The following is a 26,522-nucleotide window of genomic DNA, read 5'->3' as shown; positions in this document are numbered from 1 at the left end:
GTTCAAGGAGACAGGAGCAGACATAGAAAACAAAGCAGAGATACAAAAGGCAACTGTCAACCAACTCCACAAGCGGTCCCGTCCTGGAAACACACAGCTAAGCCTATAGCAGCACAAATGGAGAAAATAGCTCAGGATAACCTGAGTAATTTGGGTAAGGTATAAGAACAGTAGAGCCACACTGGGACCAAGGTAGAGTCAAGGAGAAGAGATAGATGTTAGAGAAAAACATCTTCTCCCAGGACTTTTTCAGCTCCATCCATCATACCATCAGCTTCAATTTTCCTACTGGAGAAAGTCTACTGTAGCAGCTTGTAGACAACATTCCCATAGCATAATGCTGCCACCACCATATTTCAATGAGCAGGATGATGTGTTCAGGGTGATCTGTTGTATTTCCAGGATGCATGAATCCTTTCTATTATTTTTTTCCACTTAGCCCCTAATTGAAAAGTGAAGAGATTACCTTGATACGAGTTTCAGTCTAAATACAACGAACATGGTTTATGTATAATGGAAATGCTGGTTTATGCATAAACCTGTGGAAATAAGGATGCTATAAAATGTGCTTTAGATTTTTCCTGATAGACTCATTAAATCAAGTGCATTTTTTAAAAGGTTTCACTGTTATATGTAGTTTGTTAAATATGGTTTTGTGTATTTCAAACAGTTAAAAGTTAAGACCTAGGATAGAAGTATTGATAAACAGTGCAAAGATAATTATCCCTTTTTTCGATGCTTTAAATGTGAGTTTTTGATATTTAATTTAATTGTTATGCGCTTGTCATTTTTTAAAAAGTATTTAAATTTGGGGTAAATTGACCTTCTTGGTTATCAGGTTACAATCCTTTGATCCTTTTTGTGTTTTTTTCCCTGTTTTTATTCAAAGGTGTATCACCTGATTGTACATGCAACTTTCAAAATAAAAGAAGGAAAACAAAGAATTGATTTTTGATCATTAAAGGGAGTCCTGTTAAAGGTCTTCTAAAACAAGTTCCCTTTTCAAGTGGGGGAAAATGAAGCCTTAAAGCAAAGGTCAGAGCCACTTCAAAATGAATAAATAATTAATGATGTAGTTTCATACTATAATACAAGAATGATTTATAAAATATGGGCATTGAACCGCCTAGAACTGTCAAGTAAAGCTATTTTCTCCAAATACTGTATAACTCAATTGGAAACACCAACTGATAAAAAAGCATTGGTTTTCAAAAGATCAAGGTTGGGATAACATCTCTAACACAGATTTGTTATTGCAAAATATGAATAGCAGCTCATAGAAAAGTGCAGCAAAGTAACTTTATGGTATTTGGATAATTTGAAACAGTGATTTTCAAAAAAACACAATGTAGCTTAATTTCTAACAGTGTCCAATTTCTAACATTGTTTTCTTGTAGCAAAAAAAAAAAGACAGTAGCTCCTAGGACTGTGTATACAAGTCGACTTCCCATGAATTAGGTCAATTTGAAAAGCTAAGATGATAACAGTCTGATGTTTTGACTTAATTACTTTTGGTCTGAGCAAAACAGAAGAATTAAAAAAGTCAACATACTAAGATTGAACATTTCATGTTATCCCTTAGATGTCTAGTGTCAACAATTGTTTCATACCTGAATGTACTTTAAATGTAGATAAAATCCTAAAATGTGTGACCTCTGTTTAATCAAACATCAACTAAAAGGAAACAATTTGTAAATGTTTTGTTCAACTGGGTATAAATTTAGACATTAAGGGGTTACTGGAGGATGTATTTTTTTGTCCCTTTTAATTAAGATGATATTTATGTGATAAGTTTATAAAAAAGAAAGGAAGAAAGCAACTGGGTTACCAGCAGAAGTTTTAAAATAAAGCAGGTCAAAGACTGTACAACAACAAAATAGAAAACAAAGCTTAAGTTTTATTTTGTCATATAATCATTACTGAAGAAAGACAGATGAAAATTTGTTGCTGTAGATTTTTAAAGCTATGAGAAGAGTTTTTATTATTTAATTGTCTTCCTAATTGAATATCCCTTATTAGTAATCAGAGATTTGCTTTCTTTTTACCCTTACCCAGTGGTATGATATAATTTCTTTTTTTCCATGTTTTTATGCAAACAAACCTGCAAGTAGTAAGAACAGCTTAAAGTTTAAAGCAGTTTCCCAAAGCTCCGAGTGATAAACTTCTCCCTTATTTCATATCATCTACTTCACTTTCTCATAAGCTTTTAAAGCTTACTGTATAAATATTTTGGTTACGATCGTCAAGGTATCAAGTCCCTGTACTTGTTGACTATTATTACTATTTTATTATTACTGTTATTCAATATTTTAATACTTATTAATAGAAGTCTATTAATAAGTTTCAAACTTTTGTGTTGTCCAGATGTGTGTTTACTCGAGAGTGGAAAATAATTTTGAAAGTAAAATAAATTTATCATAGAGAACAGATTTTCACACAGATAGCAAAAAAATGATGTTATTTGAAACTGAAGAAAAAGTTTTTAGAGAAAATATTTTGTCATTTCATAAATAAAAGAATTAAAAGATAAATTGACATTTGGAAAATGATTTCCAAGGTAAAATATCTTTCTCAAAATTATATTTTTACGACAGTGGCTCGTCTCTTAAATTAAGGAGTCTTTTAGTGTTGGAAAAGTCAATAGGTCAGCATTAAGCACCAAATACAATCAGAAGATCATCATCTATCTAAATGCATGACTCTGGCCAGGTACTGGAGTTTTAATCAGCAAACATAAACCACTTAAAACAATTACAATATAACTCAGGACTTCTCATTTACAGTAGTATATACACAGCATAAGCGTGTGAAATATAGTTTATTTCGGTTGATTAGATTATTGAAAAATGATCTCATACATGCTTTTAAAGAAGATCCATTGTGTAAAAACCCATTCTCGTGCGTTTATTAGATTTGTGCTCTATAGAGCTGAGTCTCTGCAGCACATAGAGACACAACAGGCTTCAAACCTCATCATAATTTTCAGAGCAATCAGGCTGGAATGGAGAGGGAGGACTTCCCTAGAAATGTGTTATTTGTGACACCTTTAAATGTTGTTCTTTAGACTTTTTAACATTGACATACTGCCTTCATTGAGCGTCTTTATTGATTTGAGGAACTGCCAGGCCACCATTTGGGAGATGAGCCTCAGCAGAATTGATGGTAAGGAGCGAGACGGACATAAGACGACACAGTGTTCACTAAAACCATGATTTATTTACAGAAACACATTGAGATCACTTCCAAAATGAACAATGCTGTCCATTCAGTTTTGATGTGACCTATCTGTTTGGCAAATTGGTTATAAATCTAAAAAAAAAAAAAAAAAAAGAAATAGGTCTTGCTTTTAAAATAGGATTTGCCGTGTTGTTGTTCAGATACCCATCAATAAAAGAAGACCACTCCTCCCATGTTGCTCATTTAAATTAGGGATCTTCTCTTTGTCATGGGTTTAATCGTGCTTGAAGAGCCAGAACTGCTAAACAGTGAGTGGTATGTAATACACCACATGCAACCTAATAATCAAGTCATCAGGCGTCCAGTTTTTTGTCATTACACACTAAACTACTGCAGCAAGGTTAAACGTGATAATTAGCAAGCTGCCAACAACAAAAAGGGTCTGCAGCCTGTTTTTAACAGAGTTCAGATCTTATCATTACCTGGTTGTTGTTACCTCAATATAGTAAATGTGGCAGATGGCGACTGAACCGCCATATTTGTCGATATCTTCATTTAAGTCCAAGGATTAGGAAACCCAGGCAGAAACATGGAACAAGAAAAAATCCTAACTGTCCAGGATGCAAGCTATGTACACATTTACAGTATATACATCCCTCCTTCCCCAAACTAAAGGAACAATACTTGTTTTTCCAAGTCTTGAAGAGTCCAAACAGAAGTTCTGGGTTGGAGAAATGAAACCCTGACATCTCCCTCTGAAAGACAGAGATTCTCCAAGTATAATCTGCTGAAGCACAGTGTTGAAAACATTCATTTCAGTCAATTGCATGTAAAAAACCTGTGCATCATTGCAGACGAAGCATGCCGAATGAAGTGAAGGGCTGCGTCGAACAAAAAGTGCATTCAGCCATGCATATAGCATGTTACAGTAAAATAGACAGCCTTTACTGATATAGCCTAAGTGGCATTGCTGAAAGCAAGCAACCATTTAGGAAGAAAAGCCAAAGCAAAATACACTCCATCAAAAAATCAACAACAAAACTAAGCAAGTTGTTTTAGAAAATGGTTAAAACACATGTTATCTATAGTTTGAGAGCAGTTATGATACTATCTCTGAATAGGCTTGGTTAAAATTACAGTTTAATGTATCAGATAGTAACATGGGGATTTAGAAGTAAATGTCCTTAAAATTATCTATTTGATTTAACTGCTTGCCAACTAGTGTTACCTTAATAAAAGGTAAAGGGTGGTATTTACTTTCAGTCAGCTGACTGCAGCATGTGGTGGAGGGGCAGTGCGGCATTATACCAGATTATGCCAGTTCTGTTTTTCATGTATAAAACCTAAATAACAAAACTCATCAGGTTGTTATTTATGTTCCTAACAGAGAACACCATTCTCAGGTTTATTAGTGGTTCCTAGAATTTCTAAAAGTAGAATGGGAGGCAGATCTTTTAGTTATCAGGCTCCTCTCCTGTGGAACCAATTACCAGTTTTAGTTTGAGAGGCAGACGCCCTTTCTACTATTAAGACTAGGCTTAAAACTTCCCTTTTTAAGTAAAGCTTATAGTTAAGAGTGGCTCAGGTTATCCTGAGCTATCTCTATAGTTATGCTGCTATAGGCTTAGACTGCTGGAGGACATAGGGACCACTTTCCTCTCTCTGCTTTATTCTATCTCTATTCTCGAATTCTGCATTATTTGTTGGTTCAAATCCTAACTTTATGTTCTCGCTCCGTTTTCTCATCATAGCAGCTTCATCTGGTCTGATCCTGTTTGGCTGTGACTCCAACCTGGGGGGAAATATCAGCTGGGCTTCTCCACCAAAAATGCGATTATAAAGTTGGGCCTGTTTTTAGTGTGAAGTCCTGTTTACCTCCCAGACATAGGTATGGGTTCGGCTTTCATTTTGACTAATCATGTGTACTGTCTTTCATCCCTTTGACATGAAAACTGGCTCAGAGCTCATCTGCTTAATTGTTGCTTTCCAAACCAGAGCCTTCTCTGACCTTCTCTGACATAGAAAATATTTCATGGATCATTGCTTCTATGTTCCTTTTTTGTGTCTGCTTCTGTCTCCTTGAACCCCAGTCACCCTCAGCAGATGGCCGCTGTCACTGAGCCTGGTTCTGCTGGAGGTTTTTTCCTGTTAAAGGGAGTTTTCCTTTCCACTGTGGCTGAACCAAAGTCAATCACTGGATGCAGTCAGCTGGGTTTCCTTAATTGAAAAACTTACAATCTGGGGATGATCTGGTTGAATTGACTCTGTAAAGTTGCTTGAGATGACGTAGGTTTTAAGAAAATTTAAATAAATAAAAGTGAAATGAAACTTAATTGAAATAACCTGTGGGTAGTTGATAAAATTACATCAATTGTGAGAAGATCCTTTCTCTGTGTTGGAGCTAAAGATAATCTAGACCTGAGCACTATTGGGAATTTAATTAACATTTTTTAGATCTTTTTGATGTATTTTTATATAAATGTAAATAGCAATCTAATTAGATGTAACTGCAGCAAAAAACAAAAAACAAACAAAAAAAAAACAGCTGAATAGTTCCATTGTAATGGGAGGTAATGTCTGATATATGTGTAATTGTAATAAACAGAGCCTCTAAAGTGAGTCTGGCATGACAGAGCTCTCTATGGTTCCAGATAGAGAGCTCAGTGTGCTGCTTGTGGAAAAATCTGATCAACATCTTTACAACTCAAAATAGTTAGTAGGAATACATGCAGCAAAAGAAACCATGGCAGGAACCATGGTACAGCAGTGCATTATATCTGTCATTGTTTGCTAGTTATCTTCAGATCAGCACATTTAAGACATGTCATGTTCCACTGAAAGACCATGCAGTATCTTATGCAATTTTGCTTTGAAAACGGCTGACATGCCAACAGTCAATTGAAGGTCGTATTCTTCTTACGGTATTTTACATACAGAAGTCTGGACCTAATAATGAAGGGCTGTACTCAAACTATAAACAGAGTTTTGCATTTTTTGCAAAAAACACTCTCACTGATTCCAAATCACTGTGTATGTCATTGGTTTGTCGTTTCCTGTCGCACATGTCTTTGGCATGTAAAAAACATGATTTCACAGATCATGATCGTTAGCCTCCGATCATGAATTAGCTTGTCTTCTTTTGTCGATCCAGGAATTTTTGTCTTCTGTCTGGAGGGAGCTCATCCAGTCCAATGCCATGATTGGTTCCGCTGTAAGAGCAAAAAGAAAACAGCTTTTATGTTTTAAATACAGAACCTGAAAATACCCTCAGCAAATATAACACAAGATAATATGTGTTTACAGATAGCAATTAAGAAGAGTAGAAATTAGGACTCATGTTCTTCAAAATCAAAGGCTCTTATTTCACCGACTGAGTTAAGGGTCTTCAACTTTTTCCAGTTCATGACGGAGAGACGGAGGAAGAATACCCTTGCTGATGACAAATGTATAAACTGTTAAACCCAGAGGGTTTTAAAACTCATTGCAACTGAAATATACAACAAAATGTATCAAGAATAACAATACATTTACCAGCTCTTAATGCAAACTTTTGGTACTTGTTAAAAGGAAGAATATTTTTCTAAATAAAGCAACGTTGCGGATGTTACTTTGGAGAAGCAGCATTTAGTTCCTTTGCTTTTGCTTATCTGGAACAAACTTCCAGAAGACTGCAAAAGTGCAGAAAGCCTGAGTTCCTTTGAGTGAAAGTTAAAAACCTATTTGTTTAGAACTCCCTTTGACTGAGGTATCACTGGTTTAAGGTTTATATTTAGTTATCACCTGATTTACCACCCTTTTTTTTTTATCTTTACTGGCTTTTAATTGTCTATTTCAGAGGTCTTCAACAGGGGGTCCGCGACCCCTAGGGGGTCCAAGGAGGTACTGCATGGGGGTCGCGAAATCTTTGATTGATTAGTGTTTTTTTTATATCCCCAACCCCCCACCCCCCGCAATTTTTTCCACTAATTGAAATGTCTTTAAATCCACATTAACATGAATTCAACATACTGTAGTAAAAAGATCAATGCAGGCAGAAGATGTCTTTCAGTCATCAATGCACACATTCAGCGACACACAGGAGCTCTTTCAATCTGGGCACCCTTTCATTCACAACACCTGTCCCATCAACCAGGAATCAGAATCGGAAATACTTTAATAATCCCAGGGAGAAATGACTTTCCTTACATTACTCCATCTGTAATAGAGTGACTATAGGACCAGTTTGATAGAACACAATTTCATACTATATATAATTAGGGGGTCCCCGCTCCATCTTGCCATCAGTTTGGGGGTCCTTGGCCTGGAAAACGTTGAAGACCCCCGGTCTATTTCATTGTTTCAGTCATTTAAAGCACTTTGAATTGGCTCTGTACTGAATAGTGCTATATAAATAAACTTGCCTTGTCTTACTTTGTCGGATTTATTTGTGGTTAAAACAAAGTTTGTATCCCCATATGACATCCATGTTAAGGGCTTATTGGTTTTATTATGAAAAAGCTGGCTTCTACACAGGGCTGGACTGGCCATCAGGGTAATGCCCGTGTTGTGGTTTTGGATCTGTTTAAGTTTACCTTTTGAGTTTTCATTTGTTTAATTTAAATTTTTTGTTATTCAAGTTGTTTTTGGTTTATTTTTTAGTTCTTATGTATTTCTTTTATACCCTCTGTTGCCCCCTTGTGTCAATCTCCTTCCCCTAGCTCCTTTCTAGATGCTGAGCAATGACAGCCCGGTTGGCCATAGTGAATTTCTGGACCTGTCCTAGGCTGTCATATGTCAAAGGCTGCATAATCAATTCAATGTGTTCATTTCAATAAATAATTTATTAGTTTAACTAAATTAATGTATGAATAAAGTGTTAAAAAATGCAAGGATAGGAGTATACGACACATGAAATATGTCCTCCTTTTTATAATTTTATCAATTTAAGAAACCGTAGCTAGAAAGATGTGTCTCAACCTTTGGAAATTAATAATAAACAAAACAACATGTAGGGTTTTTTTTTGCCACAAGTGACTTTAAAACTAGATGGCAGAAAAAAATATGCAGGAGGACTCAGATAAGGAGGAGAAGGGGAGAGACATGCCCAGAAAGAGAGTCTGAGGAGGAGGAGGAGGTCACAATAGCTGCTTACAGCCATGTAAGGAGTAACAGAGTATGTTAAGACTGACTAATAAAAGAAAAATTAAGAATATTCATTCACATTACAAGGACACGTGCCACTGTTATTAAAATGCTGGTAAAGGAAAGGGATGAAGTCAGCTACTAGCATGCAGTAATGAAAACATGTATTTCCATAAAACATGCAATCATTGTGCTTTAAAAAGAGTGTGTCAGCATTATGTATAATTCAATACAAAAGACAGAGGATTCCTGTAGGGAGAGCAGAGGGATGCTTTGTGTGTAAACGGGCGTGGGGTTCTGTGTGTGTGTAATATGGAGGGAAAAGAACACGTCTCTTAAACTGAAATCTATACAAAATACTATTTAGAAATGGAACGTTAAAAAAAAGTTTTAAATCAATAAAATGGTTTTGAGAGTATTGCTGTTTTTTCAGGTATTATTTTTCCATATTCTATATTTGCTCCATACATCTTCTCCCGATAAGTTCAGTCGTGTTTTTTATTATTTGGGAGGAAGCCAAAGTACCAGGAGAGAACTCACACATGCACCTGGAGAACATGTAAACTGCATGCAGAGAGACCCTGGGTAGGGATTCAAACCCAGGACTTTCTTGCTGCAAGGCAGCAGTGCTACAAACTGCACTACTGTCTTTTTGTTTTTTTGTTTTTTCACAGACTTATATTATCTCTTCTGCCAGTCTGCGTGGATATCAGCAAGGGCCTTTCTTACTGTCATGAGCAGGCATTTATTTTTGGCTTATGTGAAGAGAAAGTATAGAAAGTAAAGATAATTTGTTTGAAAAAATTAAAATGAAAAAAATATGAGAAAATATATTTTTTGAAAAACAGAAAGTGTAATAAGTATTGTAATATTTTATATTCAAAATGTTCTATTTTCATTTAGATACAACTATATATATATATATATATATATATATATATATATATATATATATATATATATATATATATATATATATTCTTTTTTTTATTACATAACTTTTAAGAGTAAATGCCTTGAGCAAGGTAGAAATCAAATGAAAAATATACAAATTTATTGTAGTAGTTTTATATAGAACTTATCCATTGAAATAATTCTGTTAAAGAGTAAAATACATAGTTAAATAATTACACTTTAAAAGAAGTAGTTTTGATTTATTTTATTACAGTATGATTTACTGCAGCTGTTCTGTCCTGGTTGATTAATGGATCTAAATCCCAGCTTAGTCAAACATTGAAATGCTGGCTTTAACAAAAACGAAGCCTAACTATATAGTTTAAATTAAAACTTCAGATATTTTCTGTAAAAGTTTTAAAATTACTACAAAAGATAAACCAGGGTTGCAAAACGGATTATGTTGTGTGCTAATTTTCAAAGTATAATGTGATTATTACACAGTTAAAATAGTAGTGAGGTAAAGAAGCAAGACTGAAAATGAATGAGCAACTAATCAATGTTTGGCGCATCTTTAAATGATGAAAATTTAAATCAGATTGTGTCTCAGTAATTTCAGATAACAGAATTTTAAAGGGATTATCTGAAAATAAAAAGAGGACTTAGGTAGATATAAGGTGGGTTTTTCTTTTATTTAGAGGTGCATGAGCGCAAAACCAAGGTATTAAGGCTTTATGGATGAGACAGTGAACACAAAGAAATGATGCGGCTCAGTCTAATACAAGATGATCAGGATGGTGTTTGGTGAACATTAGATTATTTTCCTAGTTCTGGTCGAGCTACATTCATCCTCAAATTATTATTAGACATCCCAGTACCAGTTTGGTTTAATTTTAAAAATGAGTTTTAAACAAAATGATTAAATAATTCACTTTAAAAAAAAATGTGAAATGTGTTCACTGCTATCAAACTACTGTAAACATTCCTTTCAATAGTTTCAGTGTAACCAGGAGAGTCTGAGGAATAATAAGTATCTATTCACAATTTAGTATTATGACAGAGGCCTATTTAAACAGCCTGGGAACAAACAAGCATCAATATATTTTAAATTTTGAAAAACTGCTAAACTTTTATTGCTCAGATTATTCCAAAAAGATTATCCATGACTCAGTTAACCTTTCCATACAAACAAATATTAACAAAACAATCCCCTAGATTCTTTTCAATTATAGCATGGATTTTGTTCCAATATCGTTGCCAACAAAGAAAACTTTTTGTAAATGAAAATTTAAAAAACATATTTTATAAATGCAAATTGAAAAAAAAAAAATTAAAAAACAGACTGAATCTTTAAAAAGAATTAGTCAAAAAAAGTTTTGAGAGGAACTGTTTTCTTAGGTTTTATTTTTTCCATTTTTTTGATCTTTATTTTTTCCAATGTCTCTTTTTCAGATTGAGTTTTATAAATTGTGTTATTTTCTAATTCTGTTTTACAGATCACAATCTCTTCACCCCAACAGTAATGTTGTTGCTGACCCTAATGCGGACCAATAGAAATGCATCTTCGCTTCTCAGTCCAGAGGAATGCCCGCCCCCAGAGGTTCAAATGTACACTGCAAAAAATGGAAATCTAAATAATAAATTTTTCCTAAACTAAGTGCATTTGTTCTTGAATTGAGGAGGTAAGTGAGACACTTTGCCAATGGAACAAGACAATTTACATTTAAAATAAGAAAAAGCAACTGCATTGTCTTTTTTTAAGTGCATATTATCTAATTATCTTATTTTAAGAGTAAAAATACTTATTCCATTGGCAAATCATCCCATTTACCTACTAAAATTAAGGTAAAATACACTTGATTTAAGGAATTTTTACTTATTTCTAGATTGTTTTTTGCAGTGTAAATGAACTTATTTAAAAAAACATTATCAATTAATTTCATTATAATATATATGATTATATAGATTATATAATATACTCATTCATATAATTTGACGTAGCATTTTTTTCATGGTACATTTATTTACTTCATAATAAATGTACACCTATTTAAAATACATAATATTTAATAATAAAATTTTGTTGTCTTAAGTCTCCATAGGAAATAGAAGTGGTGAAGTTTTGAGTACTGAGTAGAAATGATTTGAATATTAAACTATTACTCCTTTTCTGAAGTTTTTTAATTGAATAAATAAAAAGGTTAAATAAAATGTAAAAGCAAATCAAGATTCCATTTGGAGAAACAGCTTCATTCAAAGAAACGTGCAAGTAAATTACTAACTCAAGTTTGTTAAAAAACAAGCTTTACCTCTGAATACTATTAACTCTGACTTGACACAGAATTTTCTGTGTGGTCAGAGTTTCCTATCCTTTACCGAGTAAATAGGACTCCGGTTTATCAAATGTTCAATTTCTGAGTATAATTGTAACTGCGAGGATACAACTGTGTACAACTACTGCATTTATGCATTCCTGGCTGAATACAAATAATCTTGCTGCAGCTATAAGGTTGTCTACACCTCTGCCATGAACAGTGCACTGTTTAAATAAGAGAAAATAAATTCAGGAATATTTGGAGAGGCAAAGAAAATGTTTTCCTACTCTTTGGTGTCCATGGGAACCGGCAGAGGCTTGTTGAAACCTTCCTTCCCCACCAGCCAATAGGTGGTCTCAACACCCTTTCCCTAAAATCAGATCATATTATGCTTTAATTTCTGCAGAAGGGACAGTTTTATCCTCTGTACATATTAAAGAGTAAGAGTTAACCCTTTAGAAGTACATACCTTCAACTCTGTCAGACCCCGGACCTGAATCTTGTATCCCATCTGCAAGTTGTTCAGGATGTCGACTGTCGTTTGGTTAACATGGATTCTGTAAGCTAAGCAAGTGGAAAAGTATCACAGTGTCAGTAATGCAGAAATGTCTTTAGAACTAGTCCAAGCAGATGGATGTGAGTTAGAATTATCGAATACCTGGCTCTAAACTGTAGGACTACATGTGGTTTATCAAAAATAGAGGTGGTTCATGTATTTAAGAGTTTGTTACATTCTTAAGACTAATTTAATTTAGTCATATGAATTGCAACCTTTTCAAATTGCCTTTTAGCAGTCACATTCTGTTCACTTCTGGGGGTGGGCCGTGGAGTGAGGACATATTTCTATTGGTCAGCATAGACCTTAGCAACAGTTTCATTGGTCAAGAGTTATAAGAGTGTTTTTATTAGATTGGAGGTTACAAGAATGTGATCTGCAAAATGCAATTTAAAAGGAAGGAAATTCATAAAATAAAAAAAGAAAGAAAAAAATTAAGTATAAAAAAAAATTTAGTAAAACACAATCATAAAGTCTGGAAAAAATTAAATAAAAAAACAAACATTAAAAATATTAACAAACAAGTATTTGAAAAATAAAATCTGAAAAAATAGCACCATTACTCTTAAAACTTTTTAATTGATTTTTTTTTTTTCTTCATGGATGGATTATATTTCTTTCTTCATGTTTTCATTTGGAAAAATTCTTCTTTGCTTGCAAAAATAATGGAACAAAATTCACTCCATATAAATAGTTATAACTTATAGCATTTGCGTTAAGATGGCAGCACACATACGTAAACAAATATTAAAATATTAATTTGGTCAGAGTCTCTTCTGTCATCTCTTATTTTGAGAGATTGATTCTTGTTACAATGTAGAAACCAATCTGAAATATTTGAAATACTTTTAAAATAAGTACATTTAAATAAAAAATAATGTGTTTTCAGCACAGGGGCATAAGATTCTCTGTCTAGAAATGGTTATGTTGGGTTAAAGGATTGTCAATAATATGAGAAAATAAAATGTAATTGAATACTTATATTTTGACATATCCTCCCTCTTTTTAACATTTCTAAACAGTGGGCCGTGGGCAGGCTGCTCTAACATCACCTACAACCGGGCTAAGCCAGTTTTCTGCAACTTCAGTCTCTTTCTCTGAGTTGGATAGAAAATAAAAACTAACATGCTTTTTAGTTCCTTTTATGCCAAAACAGTCAAGGTCTGATCGTTTGACTAAACATGGAAGATCCATTATTTATTAAAGTAATTATTCAGCAAAGTTGGAGGGACAATTATGCTATATGAGGTGAATTCTGCTGTTTTATTGTTGCAATGAACACATTTAGTAAATGAAAACATACAAAATATGTAATTGAAGAGAATTGAAAAGAAAAGAATTGAAAAAAGTTTTCAATAAAGATTTTGATGGTCTTGAGAATAACTTTGATGTTTGATTGTTTTTTTTTTTTTTTTTTTTTTTTTTTTTTTTTTTTTTTTTTTTAAAGATTTTATCTTGCCAGTAATTTTTTTACCCAATTTTTCTTATTCTATTTTCATAATGTATTTTTTACAGATTATTTCCGTTTTCAGATGTGGTTTTATAACCTGCATTCTTGTCAAGTTGCGTTACACATTAACTTTACTTCTAGGGGCAGCCTTTCCTCTGGAGAGGGAAGACACGTTTCTATTATTCTGCATGGATGTTAGCATCAGTATTTGGTACAAATTACTTCAATATTAATAAGAATTAAGGCATAGAAAGTTCCCTCATTTAACAAAAGTTTTAGAATTAAATAAATAAGAGGCTCAGGTTAAATGTACCAGATAAATGTGGAAGTAAGATCAATTCACTGAGTTTTCTAGGGGAGAATCTGCACACTGCCAATATTTGAATCTGGTTAATGTTTAATTTTGCTCCACTAGGGGGCAGCAGACCCCAAGTGGTAGTTTCAGTCAGTTAAATTAAACATCTGTCCATCCATAATCCCCAGCATTTGATTTTAAATTGTGCAAAAGAAAAAAAAAATGTGTTTGATTAAAGAGTTACTAATCTAATAAGCAGTACTTCTTATACATAAACCTAAAGATTTCATGGATTAATTAATTACCTTTTCTTTACATTAAATGTTAAACCTTATGTATGAATTTGAAAAGTAAGCATCAGTATGACAAATATAAATGTGGTAATTATTTAAGTTTATCCTGAAACTTCAACTTGGCCTTTAATTCTGCTGATAGTGTTAAAGGATTAGTGAGCACTGCTCTCCTAAAGCCCCATTTAGCCTGAGGCAACGTGTACTCAGACTGCCATACACCTGTCCTCCAGCCCAGGGGGCTCTTAAAAAAAAATTAAAATGAAAAAGTGATTAGTGTTGAAATCTTGTATTTAAAAAGACTCACGCAAACTGGTGGACTCCATTCGAGATGTAGTGTTGACCGTATCTCCAAAAAGACAATACCGAGGCATCGTCAGGCCGACCACTCCTGCAACAACTGGACCTGTGATTGAAGCAAGTGAAAACAAACATCCAGATGTTTTTGGAACATCTTCTCTGATCAGTAATATGACATTTAAAAAAACATATAATTTCGTTTTTATTTCACTGGATTAAAGTATCTCTGACTGGAAACTGCAAAAATTTTAATCTAAGTAAGTCAGGTTTTCTTGAAATGAGTGTTTTATTTATTTATTTTTTTGAGCAGGCCAATTGAATAAAATGGTTCACATTTAAAATAAGAAAAAACTCTGTTATCCTATTCCAAGTGAATATTAACTTATTATCTAATTTAAGGGCACAAATAATTATTCCATTGGCAGATCATCTTATTTTTCTGCACAAATTTAGGACAAATAAACATATTTTAAGAACTATTTATTAATGTTAGATCAGTTTTTAGAGTGTAAATGGCATTCTAACTGAGAGAACACAGAGAAAGAGTCAAAGGTCCAGAGTGTGCAGTTTCTTAATTGGATGACAGCACTCTAAGTGGATAGTGTTTCGGTGTTCCAGGAACGAGTTTCAGACGAGGATAAAAGAGGTAAAAATATCTCGTTTACTTAGCCACTTGGGGACTCGGCTTCTTCTTTAACAGCTGCTCACTCTGAAATGAAGTTTTGGTTTATTTGACCCCGTATTACTCTGCACCCACACATTTAACTACTGACTTCCTGCACTTTTTAGTTTCTTCTCTTTGCATTGCGCAGCAAGTTTCTTTTATGATGCATGCGACAGTTTCTAGAAAGGAAAATAGAATAATTCAGTAAATCTTTGATAATTTTTTGCATCTTAAACTCTTTTATGGGAGCTTTTCTGAAGCATATATCTGGGGGCTTTCTGAGGGACCTTCCAAGGAATTGGCTCTGGATGTCCTTGGTTAAGTTTTCTTTTAAAATAATTACACTTTAGTTCAATGACAAATTTTTGAAGTTTCAGAAATTTTTACTTTATTTGCATTATTTTTTTTAAAATTCTGAAATATTTTTGGATCATTTAATTCATTGTTACTTTATTTTATTATTATTATTTTTTTTTAAAGATTTCCTTCATATTACAAAAGAGAGGAAATATGATATATTTTTAACTAATTACTGTTTGACTAAAATTCTGTTTGGGTGGGAAATCATATTTTTGGCATGAAATTACCAAGAAAGGAATATTTAGATATGAGCTTTTGGTTGGAGACAAAGGAGATGTAACTCTAAAATTATTATTTTTGTATCCTTGGGATATTATTTTAGTCTTAGAGGTAAATGACTTTAGAATTCATTTAAAAAAAAGAGCTGATTAAAGATTTAAAAACGCAGCCATGAGTGTTAATCCAATTATATTAATCTGTTTTAAAGAAATGTTCAGATATGGTTTTTGAGGTGCATGGTTGTAATGTTGGGGGTAATAATTATCTACATAAAGGAGGAACTTGATATTCACCGGAGTGCAGGCCGATGCGGATCCGGATTTTCAGGTCAGGCATGTGTCTAGTCTTGAAGCTTCCAATCAGGCTCAGAATATCAAGAGACATGTTGGCCATTTCAGCTGCGTGACGGTTGCCGTTCCTGGTGGGGACTCCAGAAGCTACCATGTATGCATCACCAATGGTTTCCACCTGAACACCACAAAAGGAAGAGGTGAACAAACCCATCTGCAGGATTTTCGTCTCAACTCGCATTTACAAATCATTAGGAAGCTAAAAAGTGAACCAAGGAAACTAAACCCCAATAATAAAATATGCTTGCATGATGGAAAAGTCCATCATAAACTCACAAAATTAACCTTAAGTTTTGAAAAACACTAATCACTGTTGCGTTTGGCTAAAAAAATAAAATAAAATAAAAATACAGGTTTGTTTGGATGCACAGTCCATAATTAAATTTTATTAAGAAGCTAATAAAGTATTCTGTATCGTTAAATTATTTATCAATGGTGGTAATTCAGTGTCTGCTGTTCACTTCTGTCTCATCCTAATAAAAAACAAAATGAAATTAGAATAAGGAAGAAGAGTAAGTTTGCAACAAATGTATTGAAACTAAGTTTCCACTGATGAATACAGCTAACTTATATATTTGTAGGTTGTGCAGAGTACTATCATGTTACCAAAGGTTTTTAAGTCTATTATGTACCTTGAAACACCTAAGGGTTACAAACAACTTTTCAGAAATCAACTGAAACCATAAAGTAATGACCAATACTCTATTTTCATTTAAATATCTTTTAGAGGTGATATCAGTTTTAAACAATTGATATAAAGAATCACATTTTTGTTGCTGCTTATGTTTAATTAGCCTAAAATAAAGGTTAGTGGGCTTTACTTGGAATCATGTTGATCAAAAGCAGAGAGGAATATGATCCACAGATAAAATGCAAAGTCTGACAGTTAAACAAATATAACTATAGACAATGTGATGCAAAAATCTATTTTGGGTGTGAAGGTTATCAATGGCAGAATATAAAGTAAAACAGTGGTCTGCTATCTTAAAAAATGTAAAAAAAAATAATAAAATAAAATAAAAATAAAAACATTAATAACTAAATGTTTTATGAAATGTAAGAATACCACCTTAAAAAAAAAACATTCAGAATAAAGCTTCTTTTAAATGCTGCAAACAGGCTGCTAACGCTGACCTTGTATACGTCATGCAGTGGAATGATGGCATCAAAGAGCGTATAGAGATCGTTGAGCAGGTCAACCACCTCGATGGGCTCGCTCAGAGCTGAGATGGTGGAAAAACCCACAATGTCACTAAAGTACAGCGTGACCTCGCTGAAATGCTCCGGCTCCACAGGCTTGCCCAGCTTCAGCGCCTGGGCCACAGACCTGAATGAGGAACGTGGTTCAGTGTCCTTTTCTAAAACATATGTACATTCAAGCTGAAACATATTTCTAAAGCAGAATTAAAGTTATAGTGGAGGATGTTCTTTTTCCGAGTGGATCATCTAAATAAGTGGTCCTCCTTATTGTCAATCATTCTGGTGATATGTTTACGAAAGGGTGGCCTTAGCTGTCATTTTCTGCACATGCACACTTTCAGGCGTATATCTGTGGTGAGCTACGATTTCAGACAGTCATTGAAGCTCACCTGTCTCACTGCCGTTCTTTTAAAATGGCCGAGGTTCATAAGAGAAAAAGTGTCTAAGAAGTTTATGAAAAGAAACGAAAGGCCTCAGAAGAGGCAGATATATCCCAGAATGCTTTGCGTAGAGAGCTCTCCACGCAAAGCATTCTGGGATTTGCTGTCACAGTTGCCTGTTGTTACCATAGGCTGTCGCTATCCGACAGCTGCAACTACTAACAAAAAGGGATCAGACACCACGCGGCGGAGGAGGACTTACGTGACCAACGGGGAGCAAAAGCAAGTGATCATCTGTCTGAACGGTCAGTTAAAGCCGGGCCTTCACGGTGCGATTTTTTTGCCCTTTTCGGGCCGATTTTCCAGTCATGTGAGAATTTTTAGATGGGGCCGAGAGTCAGCCTCATCGCACGTTGTGCATTGTGTACTGTACAGTGGGTAACCAGGGGCGATTAGCCTCTCACGACCACATCCCGATCAGGAATCGTAAGGTCGGGCGAAAATTAAACATGTTTAAAAATTCAGTCGGCCGTCGTAAGATCGCATCAGAGTGTGAGGCTGCACAGTGTGAGCACATGCATTGTCCACTATATAGCGCCCGCTCTATATAGTGATTGAATGATATAGGGGTTAAGGCGGACGTTTGGACACAGTAAGCTTTCAGAGTTCTGAAAACAGCAGCTTTCAAACAGAGCCTGCACGAGCCCATTTCTGCTCGTGCAGGCTCTGTTTGAAAGCTCACACGCGTTTAATAGGCGTTCCCTCTCGGGAACGGGTACAGGGGTGTGCATGCACATTTTTTTAAGTGGAGAGGGCGGGTCTTTTAAAAATTCCTCCACTACACTTTTAGGACAAAGAATACTTAGTTTTCATTAAACATTGTGATGAAAATTATAACCTTGTTCACCTGGACTATAAGCAGCTTCATTATTTTTTAAACACCATTGTTTGCTAGGCTATACAATATTTGAACATTCTCTTAAATTCTTCTACAGGGTGAAAAAAGAAACAGTAGGAATGACAAAGTTGCTCTATAATGTTTTATTAATTCATTAATGACTTCTCTTCACAATAATGAATGAGTTTGTTCACACAGAATAACAGTATTATTTTATCTGCTTATTAGTTAGCGCATGCTAATACTAACTATGTTAAAATTCAGACTTGGACCAAAATAAAATTGTTCAAATGAACACAAACAAGCTTTAAAGCTTTATTCAATTATATTAGTCAACCTTATTTTTTTCCTTGGCGGTGTAAATTGAATATTTGATTTACATTTTCAACTTTAACTACAGCTACACTTTGGAGAAATTGAAGATTAACATTAACGGTATGAGTTAATGTGAGATGTTTATCAATAAATATCTTTAAAGACATTAAAAGATTGTCATGTTATTTATTTTTTTGTTCTAATCAATTAAATTAATCTTTAAGTGAGGAGGGGCTAGTAGTGTGTATTCACAATCCTTGTTATTATCATCCCTGACGTACACGGAGGCTCAAAATATAGAATGAAATAATGTATATAAATGTCCCACAAGCCAAGTAGATGTAATATTTATAGCATTTGATACGTAATACAGGCTACAACTAAATTGTAAAATGCACAATTCCATAGACAATGAAACATACATTCAAAATGATATTAAATATTGAATATTTAAAAGTATATAATGTATATAATGCATAAATATAGAGTGAAGTTATATTTATTTTTAAATGCCTATTGTGTACCCTGAAGCATATGCCAAAGTGTTTTGCAACCTCTGGTTTAGTAATTCAAGTGCAGTTGTAATTCCACCCTTTGGTAGTTTTTCTTTTTATATTAGGATACCAGTAAACTAGACCTACTTTTTCAGAAGAAAACGGAAACCAATTTTCCAAAATATAACCCACCCCTGTAGTTGACAAACACAACCAAGTGCAATCATAATCAATCAATTAGATTAGGGTTTTGTTATAATGGATGTGAATGTTAGTAGAAGCATTCAATAAAGTCCTCAAAAATGACCAGTGGGGCTTTATGTAGGAGTGAGTGATTAGTGGAAGTCAGAAAAATTACAATCAAGTATGATTTGTTTTTTAAGTGAAATGTTTGCCAATGAAATGGCCCATTCAAACTGTCATTAAAAGGTCAGATACATGCATCTTAAGGGTTTTTTCTAGGCTTATCTTATTCATGTTGCTGATAGATCTTAGTAGATCTGTCAACATCAGAATCTCCATTTCAGAACACACCAGCACATCTTTATTACATTTTCTCATGTTGAAAACTTACTTGGGCAACATCTGAGCCACCAGTTGATCTGTCTTCTGCCTCTCCATCTCCAGCTCTTCAGTCCTCTCTCTGATGAGGTCCTCCAAGTTTGAGGAGTATTGCTCCAACATTCGCAGCATTGAGTCAATTATGTTAGTTTTCTTCCCTTTTGAGACACCCTTGAACTGCCATGAAAAGGGTGTTTCAGAGTGAGGTTCAGTTTATCAGAGAATAACCAGTGAATGGGTTTCCGTATTTTCACCTGTTTGAAGATATCCTCAAATGTTGGCCTCTTCTCTGGATCTTCACTCCAGGCTTGTTTCATTAACTGAATTACGTCTAAAGGAGCCTCTTCCACTGATACAATGGGTCGACACAGAGGTGGAGGATCTTTCACCTTGTTTATGATCTCTGTCAAAACACATAATAAGCATGAATATATTGTGAGTCGTAGAGTACACAGAACTGAAGGCTATATATAAATGTCAGAAGTGTAAGGTCAATCACCCTTTGGAGGCATGTCCAGCATGCAGAAAGGTGAAGAGCGAGAGACGATCTCCTGCACGATTATGGCGAAACTGTAAACGTCTCCATAGAAAGTGCCTTTCCTCCTCTGACTTGGGTCTCGCAGAAGCTCCGGAGCAGTCCAAAGCAAGTCTTTTTATTGAAAAGAAAATTCACAACTGTTTGCAATGCAAGTCAGGCATGTTTGTTATTCAAATTTTACAGGTGTTCTCACCTTCAGGCTTTTCGTCGTCATTTTCTATGTTTTGTGCCATCAGAATTTCATTAAACCCATAATCTGTCACCTTCAGCACAAAGCGCCCATCCACCACACAGTTACGGGATTTGAGCCTCCCATGAATTATGTTGCGATGATGCAAGTACTTCATTCCCTAAGGAAAAAAATAAATAAATGATGTTGTCGGAAATTTTTTATCTCTCTTCTATTATATATTAATTTATCCTATTTACTCACTATAAAAGTTTTCACTCAGTCTGTTTCTCTCTTAAGGCCACACAATTCTCTGCAGGCTGGTGTTTGTAGACCAGACATAGCTTCTTCCCATAACAAATCAGATTCTTTCTCAAGGTTTATTCATAACATGTTACTGTTTAACCAAAGTGTCTGTAATTTGTTATGACTCTGACTACTTTCCATTGTTGTAAGAAAGGGGGAACAAACGCTGTCCAGATCAGAACAGAGCAGAATGCTGTGCCATAAGGGCTGTATGATGACTGTTCTCTCTTTGCAAAGATATGAATAAATGTGCCGACTGAGTGAAATCCATCGATCTCCATTTATTTAACTAGGATGAATACTTGAATACTTTTTTCCCACGACATGTATTTTATACTTGTTTATTTTCAAGTATAAAATACTTGTAAAATACCCCCCCCACACACACACACACATACACACACACACACACACACAAAGGAGTATTTCTTACTCTGATGAGATCCATTAACAAGGAAGACTTGAACATCCAGTCAAGACGCACATCCTCATTGCCCAGTAAATCCTCCAGGCTTCCCCTAGTGCAGTGCTCCGTCACAATGCCGAAAATGCCAGAGTCAAAGAACAGGCCCAGAAAAAGATTTAGGTTCTCATGTCTCATCTCCCTTAGCTGAAAGAGAAAACAAATGGTAGCATTTTTGTAATAGCTTATAAATCACTGTAATTTGCTCATTTGTGACCAAAAAGCATGTTGTCCAGTTTTTACTGGGATTCCCAATTTCAACCTTTTTAAAATATTAATGTAATAAAACTTGGACTTGTTTTATGTTTTTTATATATATATCAGTATTCTGTTTGTACTGCATCTCAGCTTTAATGTTATTTTGCTCTGAAGACTTAAGTGTAGGTCCATGATGAAAGATAAACAGGAAAGCCCATGTAGAAAAAAATAACAATTTATCACCAGCCAAGAAAGACCTTAAAATTCAACCCTGCTGTCATAGTTTGAAACTTTGCTATATTTGCTATGTTAAAGGTGTTTTTTTTATTATAATTTCTGATTTGTATTTCACTAAACCTGTCACAAATATATAACCTCCAGGCTACCACATACTGTACAAGAACAGATAAACTTTGTTAATTTACTCAAGTGTGCAAAAACAAGAACACTGTATAGTACATTTGATACTTTAACATGTGCAGAACATTATTTTTCTCCTAAAATATAAGTCTAGTACCAACTGTAACTAATCTAAAACCAGTGATGTGGAATACTTTTATTTAGTTTTAGCACCTTTAAAAGACTAAACAGATCCTCTCTGTCCTTGCAAAGTATGCCTATCTGCCGATGCAAGTCTTTCATTATGCACAGCAATAACACAAAAGTGAATACTTATTAGCTTAGAAATCTAAGCTTAAGATAAGCATGTTGATTAAGATTAACTAACTCAAAAGGAATCCATCAACAGCTCTCGAGCAAGCTTCCCCTAAACAAAAAGAACAATCTCTTGCAGAGTCACTTACCTTTACAAAGATCACCTCCGTGCTTCCACTTACACTAGAAACTGTTCCTATCGGACATTTCTTTAACCAAACCCAGTCACCCTGGAAGATAAATAAAACAAAACAGTTGTTTTCCTATATCAGAGACAAGTGAACTCAAAACAGAAAACACAACTTCATTGTATCTGGGATTTTCTAACCTCAAATACTGCAACGTTTGAACTGTCAGGAGTGGAGGCTAGGTAGCTACGACCAGACACAGAGTGGTGAGGCGTCTTCATGTCCCCTTGGCTTTTCATGATGCTTTCATCATTTAGCTTCTGCTTATGCACAGAGAATAAAGAGGTCACGTCAGAGTTAATCACTTGCAGATGTAAAAGATCTGTCTGTATCGATCCTATTAGACTGACCCGTTTGCTGACTTGGGTATTGATAAAGACCAGATCATCAAGAGTCAGGATCACCTTCGATGAGCCACTATTTCCATCACCACCAAAGCTGAACCCAACCCTGCCTTGTTTTCTGTGCACAAAGACATCATAATAGATTGAGGAAATGAAAACTGATTAAGGTGAGATATCATATTCCAGCCCTTCTATACATACTTTAGATAAAGAAAGAAGTTTACAACACCTCCCAACAACAGAATGAACACCACCAATAAAAAGAGGAACGTGGTCATATCCATTCCTTTGAAAAGAAAAGAAGAACAAACGTTTGAGTATTTTACAACATCGACTCCCTCAGTGAATTGTGAAAAACAGTTTGCTTCCAAACACACTGACCTCCAGTACAAGCAAAGTATGGACTAAACCAGCAACTTGAATCTGTGTAGGGAGTGCTCCCTGCAAAGTGTACGGAGCGACCAAGATATTTCAAGCCCCCCGTCTTGCCATCTGTGTGACTAGCATGGAGAAAATGCGTGGAGTAGAGTGAGGTTCCCATGCCACTGTAGTCAAGCACTACGTAGCCGGCCTGCATCCCTTCCCCGTTTCTTCCGGCCCGCAAGTGCTGATTGAATCCTTCAAACTCGAAGTCTCCCTCACTGTCTGCCAGGATTGTACCTGATACCCAGAGGCCGTCACTTAATCGGGCTTTTTCAACAGCCATAGCTATGTAGTACATCATGTTGTAAATGGTGCCAAAGAATGGAGAAACCTAATAGAGGGAAGTCATGATATAGATTTTGTAAAAAGATTTATGCTTGTTGACATTTCTTTTTCACTTTTAGGAACTAGATTCCTCAGCAAGTCTTACCTGTTCTGGTGGAGCACTGCTGCGTATTTCATAAGAGTTCTGAGCATCTCTGAAGGCCTCATAGAAATTGCGTTCCCCAGACTCCATAGTGATAGAGAGAACCCCATCATAGGCTTTTCGGAGCTTGGTATCATTTCCTAGCATGTAGTAGTTTGTGTCTTTGTAAGGTAGGGAATACAGTAGAGTGTCGTAGGTAATAAAAATATAGCCACGGTCTATCATACGCATGGCTAAGGCTGTGGTCAGGAGCCGGTACTGGGCTTGGCCACCAATCAGGACAGAGGGCATACACATGATGATCACTGCAAAAAAAAAAAAAGATCAAAATACTAAACTACTTTTCAAAGTTTTCATACAATAGAATTTTAAGTTCTCAAACAATTGCATCATACCTCTAACTCGATCTGCTTGCCTCACTTTTGTAAGAGCTCTCCGAGGCCCGTCCTTATCACTCTCCATTGTGACAACAGGGTTTACAGGCAGTCCAAGGTCCCTGAGGGAAGTGGCCAACTCCTGGCCTGTGGCTTCCCAAATATCTGTTTCCTCTGAGATGATGGCCACATGAGCCCACCGAAAATACCTTAACACAGTGAAAATAACATGGGCGGACAGTGGCAGCGGCCTTAGGAATGTAGGGTATTTGTCTCCTGCATTCATGTTGGGTTTGAGACAACCCCAGGACAGAATGCCGACATCCCACTCTTTTGCATATAGAGCAGCTGAGGAACAGTAGCCTGGATTAGCAGGGCCCAAGAAAGCCGACCCGTAACTTTCTATATCAGCAAAGCGAACAAGGGCACGAGTTGACTTGCAGTCCTCATTAATCAGTGTGTAGTCATACCAGTAACCTTTATTGAGGTAGGGGTTCTTGTTTATACGACTGGTGGCAAGACGGGCTGCCAAGTCGGGGAGAGCCTTAGAGTACAAGATGTCACATGTCCAGGGTCCAACCAGGGCCACCTTGAACGTTGTTGCCCAGGCTTGACAGGGGAATATTGTGATCATGAGTAAAAGAAGATGAAACCAGTTCCCCCTTGATCTTCTGGTGTGCTGCACTGGGGATGATGGCAACTGTGGTGTTGATGATGACAAGGATTTTGATGATAATGATGCTGATGATAATTCAAACATTCTACACTCAGCAAAACTATTCATGATCACCGTCCATATGTGCCTCTTTCTTATTACTTTAACAGAGTGGTGCCGCCATCGTGGGTGGTAGGCAAGGTTGTGCAGACACTGAGGGTCTCTATGAGTTTTCATTTTCACATGCAGCTTTTATGATGCCTCAGACACAGTTGTAAACTGAGCGTTTAGAATGGTAAGCTTGTGAGTGTCTTTGGTTCTGGAATTTTTCCCCTTGGCACGCCGCAAGCTTCTAGTCCAAAGGCGGACATGCAACAAGAAGACCCCAAGCCATCACTGCCTCCAGGAGACAAGAATAAAAACATATTAGAAAATTGGAAACAAATCATTTAATGATATCTGTGGTTGAACAAAAGATGTATCCTGATATTAATCTTAAAAAAGAAAGAAATGTCACAATGCCACTATGACTCTTATCAGCATCCATATGGCCTCATGGCTCAGGATGTAGGCTTTGTGCTGCCTGTTGGAGAATTACTAGCATGTGTGTAACCAAGCTCATTAGCTCATAGTCATTGACTTTAAATCAAATGCCATGTAACCAGGAGCTAAATCTGGATCTGGTTCTTTAACCTTTTTTTATGGTATTTCCTTTTATCTTGTTTTTTTTTTTTTTAATGTTTCCCTACTGTCTTTAAGTCTCGCCCAGTTACACACTTTCATCTATGCCTGATGAATATGCTTCTATCTTAAAAGTCATTTTCTAAATAAAGTCCAACGGACTTTGAAGGAGACTTAAACATACTAGAGTGAAAGTTATGTATTTTTAACTGTACAGTCATACAGAAATTACTGAAAGATATTTTAGTAAGTTTGCTAATCCCATTTTACTTAGATCTACAGTACATCTCTACATCTTTTGCTCTTGCAGTGTATAATTTGCAGTTATTCAGAGTTAGAAACCTTGAATTTACCTTTCATTATATAAAACTCACAAATAAGTAGAGATCAAAGTTACTTTTAAATTGAAATATTAGATACCCAATTTAAATATGTGTTAGTATGCATTAGCTCTTGAAGAAGGTGATTCTGAAAATCAAAATGGTCAAACAAAACAAAACTTTTGAGTTAAAGTTGAGTAAAATATTTCATAATATCTTTATTTTTTCTGTATTCTATGACTAGAATACAAGTGATTAAATTAACCATAGATTCCAACGTTCTCACCTCTTCAGACAGATTTTACAATGCTACAGAAGTTTACGACGCAAAAAACAATTAAAACAAAATGCCTACTTCATAATGGGAATCTTACCTGTAGTAGTTTCCTACACGGGAGCCATGTCAGGGTTTGAGTCAGTCATTAGATAGCACCATCTAAATTCCAAGTGGATTAAGAGTGCTCAGGTTGAGCACTTATCTTTTTTCTTGTATTGTGAAAAATGTCATCACAAATCCAGAGTTCATTTAAGATATAAAACAATGAAGAATAAAAAAAGAAGGTAATATTGGGAGATGCCTCTCATCTCTTGTCTAGGTTATTAAGAGCAGGTTTAAAAAACAAAAACAAAACATAGCAAAGAAAAAAACTCTCCAAATGTCCAGGGTGTTGGTCTCTCTGGTTGAGTTTATGTTGTCCCTGTTTTGGACTGGGACCCCCCCCAAACCACAGGTACATGAGAGGAGATGCAGCCTAGTTCCAGAGTTGGGATAGGTAAAAATAGATTGGCTCGATGGGCTGAGATCTTGAGAGAGGGAATAAGTAAAGGAAAGGAAAAAGTGGGAAGGGCTGACAAGCTTTGACTCCTCAACCTCTTTAGCTCTTAATCCACACTAGTGTGGGAAGCATGTGTGTGTGCGGGGGGGGGGGGGGTCACAAGGAGA

At 35.4% G+C, this 26,522-nt stretch overlaps 1 protein-coding gene across 1 annotated transcript; it reads right to left on the bottom strand.

Annotated features, from left to right (window-relative positions):
• Positions 1 to 5,735: 5,735 nt before the first annotated feature.
• On the bottom strand, positions 5,736 to 26,187 carry gucy2d (guanylate cyclase 2D, membrane (retina-specific)). The gene is made up of 19 exons (XM_015401544.1): positions 25,954 to 26,187; positions 23,945 to 24,978; positions 23,553 to 23,854; positions 23,081 to 23,453; positions 22,901 to 22,985; positions 22,706 to 22,817; positions 22,496 to 22,615; positions 22,317 to 22,397; positions 21,286 to 21,462; positions 20,571 to 20,727; positions 20,339 to 20,488; positions 20,094 to 20,242; positions 19,853 to 20,016; positions 17,126 to 17,318; positions 15,935 to 16,109; positions 14,406 to 14,504; positions 11,977 to 12,071; positions 11,795 to 11,877; positions 5,736 to 6,386 (listed from the first exon to the last, which is right to left on the bottom strand). Exons 2-19 carry the CDS (start codon positions 24,813 to 24,815, stop codon positions 6,302 to 6,304), a joined length of 3,471 nt encoding a protein of 1,156 aa, XP_015257030.1. The 5' UTR covers positions 24,816 to 24,978; positions 25,954 to 26,187; the 3' UTR covers positions 5,736 to 6,301.
• Between the last annotated feature and the right edge of the window lie 335 nt (positions 26,188 to 26,522).

This window comes from Cyprinodon variegatus, unplaced genomic scaffold (assembly GCF_000732505.1).
Source record: "Cyprinodon variegatus isolate N-32 unplaced genomic scaffold, C_variegatus-1.0 Scaffold1232, whole genome shotgun sequence".
Taxonomy (NCBI): Eukaryota; Metazoa; Chordata; class Actinopteri; order Cyprinodontiformes; family Cyprinodontidae; genus Cyprinodon; species Cyprinodon variegatus.
The sequence above is the reverse complement of the archived record's forward strand: the minus strand, read 5'-3'. Positions and strand labels throughout refer to the sequence as shown.

Coding starts and splice junctions, on each gene's coding strand:
- gucy2d (XM_015401544.1), bottom strand. CDS start 24,815: ATGAAAACTCATAGAGACCCTCAGTGTCTGCACAACCTTGCCTACCAC. Junction 22,986..23,080: donor ATACTTTGCTTGTACTGGAG/GTCAGTGTGTTT, acceptor TTCTTTTCAAAG/GAATGGATATGACCACGTTC. Junction 20,243..20,338: donor GCTGGACATGCCTCCAAAGG/GTGATTGACCTT, acceptor GTGTTTTGACAG/AGATCATAAACAAGGTGAAA.